This window comes from Larimichthys crocea, chromosome VI, assembly GCF_000972845.2.
Source record: "Larimichthys crocea isolate SSNF chromosome VI, L_crocea_2.0, whole genome shotgun sequence".
NCBI classification, from domain to species: Eukaryota; Metazoa; Chordata; class Actinopteri; family Sciaenidae; genus Larimichthys; species Larimichthys crocea.
In genome coordinates, this window is record NC_040016.1 from 9,807,371 (window position 1) to 9,819,551 (window position 12,181).

General features: G+C 41.5%; 1 protein-coding gene across 7 annotated transcripts in view; it reads right to left on the reverse strand.

The window, feature by feature from the left end:
* ampd2a (adenosine monophosphate deaminase 2a) overlaps nt 1-12,181 on the reverse strand; it is a 33,241-nt gene that overhangs the window by 5,689 nt on the left and 15,371 nt on the right. For 5 of the 7 annotated variants that reach the window (XM_027278764.1, XM_027278765.1, XM_027278766.1 and 2 more), the window contains 14 exons: nt 5,031-5,161; nt 4,654-4,781; nt 3,982-4,050; nt 3,156-3,267; nt 2,873-3,059; nt 2,193-2,334; nt 2,015-2,104; nt 1,801-1,930; nt 1,488-1,682; nt 1,236-1,367; nt 972-1,135; nt 612-738; nt 347-510; nt 133-253 (listed from right to left, as the gene is read on the reverse strand). In XM_027278764.1, coding sequence (XP_027134565.1) covers nt 133-253; nt 347-510; nt 612-738; nt 972-1,135; nt 1,236-1,367; nt 1,488-1,682; nt 1,801-1,930; nt 2,015-2,104; nt 2,193-2,334; nt 2,873-3,059; nt 3,156-3,267; nt 3,982-4,050; nt 4,654-4,781; nt 5,031-5,161 — 1,892 coding nt within the window. Of the gene's footprint in view, nt 1-132; nt 254-346; nt 511-611; nt 739-971; nt 1,136-1,235; nt 1,368-1,487; nt 1,683-1,800; nt 1,931-2,014; nt 2,105-2,192; nt 2,335-2,872; nt 3,060-3,155; nt 3,268-3,981; nt 4,051-4,653; nt 4,782-5,030; nt 5,162-11,443; nt 11,804-12,181 lie in introns of those variants that run through there. The other 2 variants (XM_010742345.3, XM_019269536.2) reach the window with 2 other exon arrangements.

Sequence of the window (12,181 nt, forward strand, 5' to 3'; positions counted from 1 at the left end):
GGAATGTGTCTGAAAACAAAATGATTCCAACTTTATGTGCAACAGAGTGTGACCAAAGGGTTCGTTAACTTATCTTAGCTTTTGAAACACTCCCACTGCAATTTTTAAAAAATCCAAATCCAGTGATCTGACCTTTCTGAGCAGCAGCCCATGGGAGATGTTCTCTGACAACATAAAACCTGACACCAGGTGGTGGATTGGTCCCGCCTCCCCACAGTGAGGTCGCAGCACAAACATATGGAAGCCTCGCCGCCTGAGTCAAACAAATACAAAAAAACGACATTGAGTATTATGTGTTTAAATGAACAGATGTGAGGATCATGCATTCTTGTGAACTGGCTCATACCTTCGCAGGTGGTTGAGCACAACCATGTTGGCATAGGTGTAGTAGAGGTAGTAGGAGTAGGGTGGGTTGTCTTCCTCTGTCCAGTCGACTGGAAGCGGACTATCGAGATTGAAAATGTGGTGCTCGGGTTTAGACTCATCGTCCACGCTGTCGAAACCCACCACCTAACATCACATACACAAACAAAACAAGGCAAACAATCACTCTCAGTGTGAGTTGTGAATCATCGGGACAGCTTGCATTTCTTATGAAGAGAGATGCTCACATGGTCCAGGAAGAGGTGCAGCTCAGGATGACTCCGGGGATTGATGGTGACTTCAAACAGAGGCATGAAGATATTCTCCAACATCTCCTGGAAGTTAGCCAGCTGCTTCTTTGTGTGGTACACATCGCTGGTAAGGTGGTGATCAAACAGTGATATTTGTCGTTATTATTTGCTTTTGTAAAAACGATTTATTTTAATTTCAGACTAGTTAATGGGTCAGTTATAGCTTGCTTGAGTAAGCTTGATTATGTACCTCATCTTATGCACCTGTTACTATTAATCACCACTTTACAACCTACAAGTTAAATGCTGCACATCGCAGCTTCAAGGTAAAGCAACTTGGGGGGTGGGGGTACTCACAATAGACGGGGCACTTGGATCAGCCAGCGCACGTTATCAGAGTACACTCGGTGTTTGACGGCCCACTGGGCCAGCTTATCCCATTCGTCTCGGGAGCGACCATAGATGGAGAGACGCAGCTCAGAGTTCTGGTACTTACTCTCCTCCAAGTCATACATCACCTCCTGGATAAATAGTGGCAGGAGACATAAGTTTGTGTATGTAATAATAAAATGTTTGGATGAGGCACACACACATATATATAACATATGAATGACATCACACCTTGACTATGTGTGCAAAGTATTTTCCTTCAACGTGGTTGTCAGTTTTGATGAAGATCTCTCGGAGGATGGATTCTCCGATGGGGTTGTATTTGGCATTGAACTTGTCAAACCGATGGAATGTGTTACGGTCCTGATAAGTAAACAAAACCAGTTAATTTTGAACTGTTTCAAATGTATTGCTTTGTACACAATTTAAAAATAAAAGTTACATTTTAGTTAGATATCCTTTACTGCTGCTTTAATTTCTTACCGCATGCATGTCAAGAGTGTCTACGCTCAGGTCAAAGGCCGTCAGGTTCATGGTCTCAAACACCTCCTTGAGGGTCTGACCGCGGCCGCGCTCAATGTGAACAATCTCCTCGGGGTATTTCTTCATGGCTCTCTTGATGAATCGCAGCAGGTGCTTCTGATTCATGCAGGATGACGCATGTATGTGTGTGTCCACCTGGAGTTAGGACACGAGCAAAATATGTGAGTGAAGTTCAGTTTTAGGGTCGACAGCAGTACCATTTATTTATTTATTTAAATATGTAACATGTAACATGTAACATGTGGGCTCTTGCCTTTCGTATGTTGTAGAAGTCTCTGTGTGGAACTTTCTTCTGAGCTGCCAACTCCTTCATCTCATTCAGGAGGATGTGCATCTGGAACTTAGAGCTCAGGTACTGTAGGCGACGGTAGCAGAAAGACTTCCTGTAAACCAAAACATATTTCAAATAAACCCCGAGCTACAAATCATTGACATTTCTAGTATGATGCTATCAAAGAAACACTCACACTGGTCCGTTGATAATGAGGGCCATCATAACATTCATGTCTGCAATATACTCCTTCAGGTCAGGATAGGGCAGGTCAAGTTCTGAGCTCCTGAAATGGAGAACAGGATGAAAGTCATACAAACAGACTCACCTCTTTTTTTCTTTTAAATAAACACCCTACAGGTACAAACACACACTTGTCCATGTTGGTTTTCTTGGTGTAGACATGGACTACTCCATCCACCATCTTGCAACCATATCCTGTGTCTGCCGGCATATTCTTCGGGTCCTGATTGTCGTAGGGGTGTGTCTCTGAAACAGGTGGGTGGACGGGGGCGTCTGGGAAAACATGAAATTCATTCATGAAAGATATATACATGATAATATATTCATGAAAGATATCATTTTTAAATTAATTAAGTTTTATCTTTCATGCTACAAAGGATCTACTTAAAAGTGACTTCATATATCTGATATAGATTTGAATGTGGCAAACTTCCAACAAATAGGAGTACTCCATTATTAAAATAGTTGCTGATTCATTTTTTTCCCTTTCGGCTCCGACACCATTTGTATATAAACCTCATGTAGGGCTGATGCAATCATTCTTGGTATTTTGAGGTATAATGTGAAAAGAAAACAAGCTTTCCCTGCAGAACAGCATCATGTACACTTCAAACACTCTGTTGACAGGTATTCCCTGAGGAAATGGGCTAAAGTAGGCAGCAGTTTAAATAAAGTATATGGATTCAACAAAAATCGTTTGACTCAGTACAGACTGAAGAATAGGTTGCCTTTCCTTTTCTGACATACACTTTCTAATCGTCATTTCTTCCTAACTGTAACAGAATATGTGCTTGAGGTGCACAGGTCATACCAGCATCTACAGGGGTCTCCGGTATGTCTTCATAGACTCTCAGATCCAGAGGCTTCAGCCCGAGCTCCTGCAGGGCGTGAGCTGTGGTCTTACAAAAATTCTGCATAGATCGATTTATGTACTTCTCCCGGATGAATAATGCCTTCACCACACACTTTGCAGCATCTACCAGGTCAGTGAAGGGCACCTAGGAAGATATCGATGAACAGAATTTAATTTAATTAGTTTCAGTTTCATTTCCAATGATGAACATTAAAAATCATAAAAATAAAAAGCTCCTCACCCCGCACTTTTCCTCTCCAGATATTGTGACCCGCTGGTACTCTTTTTCCATAGGTATTTCCCTCTCTTTATAGCCATCATCGACAGTGTCCACACTCTTCTCCTTCATTATTCTTGAAGAATACAGACAGAGAAAAGGAGAGATTACAACAACAGAAACATAGGCAGAGGCAGGACGGATGAGGACGTACAAAGACGGAAAACATCTGGATATAAGCAAGAAGTGTTTGCAGATTCTTATTCAGAATTTCACTGAAACATTATAAACTGTGATCTGACGTCTTCTTTGCACACACTAAGTTTAACACTTTGTATTCTGTCTTGTGATTTGATTTGATGAAAAACATTAAAGAACAGCAAGTCACTCCACAGGATTTCAGCGGTTCTTGAGGTTTTGGTGAACCCATTGTGTTCCTGTGGACTTTGCATGCTTAACAAACAGCTTAGTCCCTTTTCTAGATGCAACGTCTCAAGCTGAGTTCTACCTACACATATTTTCTTGGTCAGCGTAGTTTCTGGCTCACAGACATTTGACTCTCAAACTGAAGAGACTTGTTTTCAGAGAGGGTAAAAAGCAAAAGAACAAGATACCCATTTTGTACATCTATCAAGTCACCAGCAGGGGGAAGATGTGGTCCATCTCAATATGGTGAAAATCTCTGTCACTGGTTCTGGAGAAAAGTGCATACACCAGTCCAGAGCTCCTGAATACTGTAGACTAATATTCAGACAAGTAGCTGCCATGCAAGCAACAGAGAGATAACTGGAAATCAACAATCAAAGACAAATCACTACACAAAAAACAAACATACTACAACATCACTCACTCTAGGTCTGGAACACTGTCGATTTTCATGAAGTCCTGTTTGGCGCGGAGCAAGATCTCTGGCTCAAGCCTTGGAGTGAGTGCAACGGTGGAGGATAAGTGTGGGCAAGGCAGGGGGCAGATGGGCATCAGAGGTAGTGAGAAGAGAAATTAAGCACACAAAGAGAGGAAAAGGGGGAGAAAGAGAGAGAGAGACCAAATATATGCACAAGCACACTTTCTCACCCAGATAAACATACATACATACATAGATATATATATACACACAAAGCGTATTAGGAATTATGTAATGGAGATCGACACAAATAGAAAATTATCATCAGTTAGTAGTGCTACAACCTTAGTGCAGACTTGCATTGGATTGGGTTGTCAGGTAACCAACCAAACAATCAACTAGTGCAGATAGCGTCAGCGATGGTGACTGAGACAGAATCCACCTCCTTATAAAAGTTTGTGTAGAAAGAAGATAGGACACCAGAACATCCGCCAAATGCCGGTAAGCCCCCGAACTGGCATTCTGGAAGCTGATAAGCATGAGTGCATGGGAGAGAGCAAGACTGTGTGTGAAAGGTGGGGTCAGGGGAGATGTCTGAGGTGACGTAGGGTCTATTTAACTGGCCGTGTGTGTGTGTGTGTGTGTGTGTGTGTGTGTGCTGTGTTTGCATTTCCTCACTTAATATCCTGGCTGATTTGCCTCTCTAGGCGGTGCCGTCGCTCTTCCAACTGTTCGATGGGGCTGTCCTCCGGGAACTCATAAGGAGCGCTGCGCATCTCGCTCTCTGCCATGCTGCGTGTGAACACCTGGTGCAAACACAAAGTTATTCCATTTATGGTATCATAAAAAAACAGGCAAACATTTCCACTCACCTACGAACATATGGCAGAAAAAAACGCTGGTTACATTTACCTTTAAATAAAGCTAAACACAGAGCTGTGACTAGGAAGAAGCACCTAAGAAAAATTGTGAACTATTCAGGATTGGTATTTCCATAACTAGCAAAATTGTAGTAACATTGTAGTAACATCATCTGTCTGGCTCTGAATTCTTACCTCAGCAATCTCTTTGTACTTTTCTTCCATGGATGTCCGCAGGTCGATCGGGTAGTGTGAGACAGAAACAGGCGTCCCTGGTAGGGATCTCTGGGGCTTGAGGGGCTTGGGCCCGGATGCACCACACAGGTCTGAAGGCACGGAGACACAGACAGAGTTTTGTGTGATAGAAACGCACTTCATAATCACAAATGAGACAGATGGATTACAATTAAGCAACAGAGAAAACAGTAGCAGAGCCTTTTGAACGCATCAACTTATTCAAATATAAAGCATAAAAGCAGAGCAGTTAAACATTTAAATGCCAATATTAAAGTATTATAGTCATTTAAAGTAAAGCCTAAATATGAAATAAAACACAACTGTCTTTTACTTAATGAGAAGTAAATACATTTATCTGTAATCTATGCACATTTTCTAAGCTACATAACATTTCAACAAAGTTACACTGTCTACTAAATACTATCCTGTATTTTGACTAGGTTCTCTCTGGCCACAGATCATTACATGGTTTAGGTTTCTGCATCTGGAGCCACACAATGCAACTGAAGAATCTCGTCCTTGGTGTTTCATCAGATCACATTTAACATCTTTTCTGCTTGAAGAAAAGTAACTTGATAACCGGAGTTATACTACACTACAGTCTTCTTTCACATGGGTATAACGCAGATAAAAAATGTCAGTTAGGTGTACCTCCAGTTGACTAATGCACTCTCGTCGTAGTGTCTATGAAAAATATGAATTTCCAGGCTGTGTGGCCTTGTACCGGGAATTGTTGGCTTGATAAAGATCTGTAGTTCATATTTTAAATGTTTACTATTAACACAGCTCTGACAGCGAAGACAGTAAAGAACTCTCTCCGAGCACACATACAGTGTATAACACGACATCTTTACTGCACACTACATCATGTGCAATGTGCAGTAATTGACAGGGCGAATGGGAGAGCTCGGATACACACGGACCATCTGGGTGCTTTGCAGGCTCACAGCTAATTCGATAGCGATGATGTGAATCTCTACACAATTATTCACCAATTTCACAGCCTGCCGAAAACAGAGACAGACAAATAATCTAAAAACAGAGTCAAAGCTCACTAGTACCATCGTAGGCAAAAAATAGTCAAGAATTTACATTTGGTTTACCAAAGATTGCAATGTGGTGGTTCGAGTGTGGAAAACTATGATTTTAGCAACCACAAATTTGTCTCGGACTATCTGTACTGTACAGTTTAGACTCAAGCGATCCACAAAACGAATACAGACTACACATCCATACTTTTCAGACAAACAAAGTGTGCTTGACAAAAAAAAACAGTCAACTAAAAACTGAGAACTTCCTGTTTTCTTCCTTCAGCTTCGGCTACAGGAGAACACTGCACTGAATATATCAAAAACATCAGCTGCAAATACTAAAACAGTTAGCCAGAAGTTAAACAAATGCACAAAACCACCATTATCTACGCAGCTCTGGTGACAGTCGCCGTGGCTACAATGTGTCGCACAGCTTGAAAATCCTCATAATATGTCCAAGAACAGAAGCGGGCTTAAGGGAGGACAGCTGCAGCAGCAGATCCTGTGTCACTTCAATCACACATGGGTATGCACGCACTTGAAAAAGACTTACTGTAACTCACATGTACACACTGACTTGTGCGTACACACACCTGAGAATGACACAGAGGGGCCTTCCCCACTTCAGACCTGCTGGAAACAGATGACGGCAGCTCCACTCCAGACTAAACCCAACACAATAGAGGAGAACTACCGAAAGACAAAATACCTTTGTCTGAGGAACACTGAAGAACATCATTCACTGATTCTTGAGTACTTTCTAAAGACAGCCATGTGTTTTAAAGCATAGTTACGTGCACACACAGTAATCCACTCACTCATAACAAGTCTATGGCTTTGGGAGTGGTGTGTTCATTCTCCTCTGTAATTGTTGCCATTATTGGTGCTGTGTCTGGCCTGTGACAATTAGTCTCTGCCATCTGCTGTCTGCCTCCGAGGCTGTAAATGTTAGGACTAAACAGAGTGTAACTCTCCATACTATACTACTACTGGCATGACACTGTAAAACATTTCAGTCCTGCACAGTTGTGACATGAGCTGCTCACAATCATATGCCATAAAAAAGAGTTTATCGTGCACCGTTATAGCTCCAGCGCCGCTGGATTATTGAGGCGGATCTTTAAATTCCAAGATTAGATTTATGATCACAGTGTTTGTCTCAAGGACGAACTACATAATGGCAACAGTGTTTCCAAGTTACCTCAGAGATATCTTGATCTTGAGTACACACGTGTGCATGTAACATGTTCATTTTCACATGGACAGACAGATGACTTCAAGTACACACACAAACACACACACACACACACACACACACACACACACACACACACGGCTATCCCAAGTATAGTATCAATGTAATCCCCCAGCCTTTCCACCACAGATGACTCTTAATCCAGCACCCCCAACTTTATTTATCCCAATGACATCATGGTAGTAGGGAACACAAACCTTCTACACACATCTATACAGGTAAACACATTCAAACTGGGAGAAGACGAAGTAAAAAATAAAGGATAGCAGAAGAATGAAACTTTGAATAGCAAATTCTCTCTGTGTGTGTTTTGCCTCCGTGCTGTGCAAAGAGAACAAAAATACAGCTGAGAGCCGACCATCAAACAATCAACAGAGGCTCTCTGAAGTTTATGGTGTGAAGGCTTGTATAAGTCATTCAGCTCAGTCCAACCAGAGAAATCACTTCGGGCTTCAGACTGGGGGCTCGTCCTTGAGACAAATTGAAACTGTGCAACTGTAAATTTAGGAGAAAGAGTGTGTATCAACGTGGTACAATACACCCTCATTTCCTTTTTTTTTTTGGGTAGTATTTCTGAGAAGGCTTGACATAAACACACTTGTTTTGTTTCAAATGGAGGTTTGTCATTTTTAAGATGCGTCACCAAGTGGACATTGATGCAGTGACAGAACATAATTGGTTAGTTTGTAGCCTATGCAAAAATAATAGTAACACTTATATTATTATAATTTTTGTTATTATATTATTATGAAAATTTACTACGAACACTGATTGTTGAATTTTCTGGTCTTGGCTGGACAATAAAGCTGGAAAACGTTACGGTAATGTCAGAGCGGATTTTATTTTTGAGGTATGAACGCTGGGAACTTGATCTTTTGCATCAAATTAGGTAGACTTAATTTTCCCCTTGCTTAGAACATGGTCTAATCATAGCTCTTACGTTCATAACCCTCCCCCAAAAAACAGTATGTGTAAGACACAAAAAATACTTTGGTAACACAACAAACATCCAAAACCGTAAAGAATGCTGCAAGACCAGCTAATCAGCCAAGAATTGAGGAAGTGCTGTCGACTCTAAAAGAGAGATTAGAGTTCAGATTTATCTGCTTGTATGAACTGATAAAGGATTTGCCACGTGAGGTAATATAGAAAATTGAGAATTGATACGTTAAGATGACCTGAAAATCGTTGGCAAGTGAACTGAAATCAAATCATGAATCCAGTGAAGAGTCACACCTCTAGTTTCAAACCACTGTGTACATCCAGACTGCATGACAACAACATGCTGGCAAAGAAATCTATCCTCACCTCAAAGACGCTATTTACTGGGAGTGAATTAAACGCCCTCCTATCTTCATGTAGCCATTGTGAGTTAATTTCTTAGCCCAGTGAGTAACCCCGACAAAGCTCTCCATCTCAACTTTCTCTGACATCCCTGGGACCTGAGTCTGCACACCACCCACATACACTACCCACCTGTTCCTTCGAGCCCAACCACAGAGGCAGTCATCTACAATCTGTGGAGCTGCCTCTGCACTGCAAAGGATCAATACAATCCTTCCAGCCTGTCTCATCCTCCTCGTCCTTCAGGCCAAAAGTAGCAGCAGCAGAGTAGTGCCATCCTTAGCTCATACACTGAAGTAGTCAGTCAAAACATTATGCAGCATGTCCGTGAAAATATTCCACGATCAGAGAGGTCGATCCCAATCTGCCAGCTCTTGTTTTGTTAAACAACTATTTCAAGTGTGTCAAAGAAGGTTTCCACCACAATAACAACACCCAAGGTAACATTTTATTTTTTGAGTCGAGGGAATAGTAACATGTTTTTGTGCTCAAGGTAGCAACTATTCTCTCTGTGGTCCACGTAGAAACACAAAACTTTAATACACAATGTACAGAAACCATCCACTGTAAATCACATATTTCTGCCCCTCACACCTCCCTGTAACCACCCAATCCTTGTCATACCCATACAACACCAAAGATAACTGATCATAAATATATAAAGAGTGAGTATCTCAAGCCCGTAGTCCAGCTGTGCAAAGCCACAGATCACACAAGAGGATACAAACTAAATAAAATAACCATTCCATGGCAATTACACAACAAACAGAAGAGAATAAATCAAACAAAACAAGATCCCTAGGAAAGTCTGTGTTATGATAATGGGAAGAAACAGTGATACCCAGATGAGACAACCCTCTACTCAGCTACTACAGCTGTTAGGGGAAATGAACTAAGCAAACTTTACTTGTTTTTCTTCTCCTTTCTTGTTTACCTGTTTTAAAATTGCACAACACATCCTGACATAACTTCAAAAAGTCAGGGGTGTGTCTAGTACTTTCTGTCTATTGGCAGCAAACCTGGCCTGGCAATAGTTTGGTCTTACTTGATAATTCACATGCCAGTTGTTTGAAATTTGCATAATGAAGTTTGACTGCATCCATGATAATAACAGACCTTTTCATTAATGCTGCTGTTAATAGCCAATATGTCTTTTCTCCTGCCCTGCGAGAGGCAGCCAAGTGCCAACATGACCCCCCCTCCATCACCAAGAGTCCAAATATCAATAATCATCTTTAATACTTGAATTAAGTATGGCGAGAAATATGGCAATGCAACTGATGTCATCTCAGTATTAAAAAACGGTATATCAATATATCACAATGTGGTAAATGTATTACAAACATCAAGCCATGTTCCACTTTCACTACTATAATAACTCATTTTAATCTAGAAAGACATAATGATGATGTCCTCACAATTTGATTTTGCTGAAGGTCAGCACATGATAATATTGAAATATTTTGCCCGCTGACCATATGTTCGTGTATGTATTATTCAGACATGTAAACACTGTAAATAAAGGCTCTCGGCTTATATTTGTAGTGATATTCAATTGTTCCAATGCAAACAATCATCTGTGAACCTAAAAGTCACGCAGCAGCATTGTTCAAACTGTTCATGGCTTAAAAAAAAATACTCTGTGTGTGTGTGTGTGTCCCATATTAATGTGTTCTGGTCTACCTTTTTGGTCTACTATGACTGTGGCCCTCAGGGTTTCCAACCATTTGTTTTTCAGATTTCATTTTATTCCCTGAGAGAGGGAGAGTGGTGGCACAAGCTTCAGATGTTCCTTAGCAACCACAGATGAGAATAAACCTCTACCTTAGGTCGTTGTCTTGAAAATATAGGCAGTTAATACTACTCAGCAGGCTGGGTGCAAAGGGAACAAACAACACAATGCAAATTCACTTTGTAAACAGTTTTTTCTAATTTTCTTTAACCTTCTGGAGAGACAAAAATACATTTAAATGCACGCATTAAAAACACCAAAATTATTCCCAGTACTTTAGTGAGACGCATTTACTGCTACTCCACAGCGTTCTTTAACATAAGCAGCCTTTAAGATGAGACTAAGTCTATGCCATCACATACAACAACGCACAAAACACACGTCAGCTGTTCGCACAAAGACACATCAGGAAGGTCAACATGTTTAGGTGGACTGTCTAAAAAAGAAAGACATTTATGTGGCACCTTTCCAGCGATTTAAACTCCGCTGCAGCCCACCTTTCTCATTTACTGCACACTCTTGTAGAACGTGTGCCATACACTGTATACGTTTTGTTTCTGTCAGCACACTCGCAGGAATCTCAGTGATTAATCCACTGGGTGATATCACTGCATCACCGTATAGGACTGTAGCAAAACACCCCCGAATGTTCACTCACTGCAACAGCCAGACTCTGCACTAAACTATAGAACACATCAAGCTGTCCAAATATCAGCGTCACGGCAACACACCGAATGCATGACGTATTTATCTCTCCCATCTGCTTATGCTCCCCCGTGAAGAACCCCCTCCTCATTTCTATACTTCCTCCCACTGTCTTCTGCATGAGCTTAATCCAACACACCAAAACTCTGATTACGAGCACCTCGTCTGTCACTGTGAGCTTGTACTTGTAACAGTATTTTTTAAGCACCATGCATCACACAGAGCTGCTGAAACTTCTAGTTAAACAGTATTCACATTAACAAGGCATATGATGCTGTTCATTACTCAGCATAGGTTACAGTACCTCTATGTCCCTGCCTTGTCCTGTTCTCACTGTCTCCGTTACGGTCGCAGTGGCCTTGTCTGAGCTCTTGCGGGATGCTGGGACATGTAACTAGGCCTGGGACGGCTGATGCACCCTCCCCCGCTGGCTCAGTGGAAGAGAGAGAATGACAGCAAAGAGGAGGAAAGAGAAAGACAAGATATGCTCTCCCCCTAAACACAAGCTGCTCTGACACCAGAATCACACAATCCCCCCTCTTTTTCCTCCTTTCTTTGCTTCTCCTGTTGTAACTGTCGTCACCACCACTGTGCCGGCGAAGCAGTTTTTTTTTTCTTTCCTCTTTTCTCTCCCTCTCTCTCTCTCTCTTTCTGCCTCTGTCTCTCAGCTGCTTCCTGGATTACACCGGTTTTCAGCCCATGAACAAACACTGCCTTCAAGCTCCCGGATTTAAATACTGGGTTAGAACATACCACGTGGCAAAACAGGGGAGGGACCGGGGTGAACCACTTCAGGCTCTATTGTGCTGTAAAATGGAGGAGGCCCTGCATCTGTGGACACTCCCACTTCCTCTCTACCTCCCACCTCTTATTCATGAACACAGCTTCAGTCATCTCATGACTGCAAACCTTTAAATTATGTTATGGACAGCAGCATTTAAAACATGATTAAAGACATGTTTTATTGCACATAGATTCAAATATTACTGCTTATGGATCTGAACTCTGTTTATGTATTTAGCAGAACTGTAATATGGTCTTT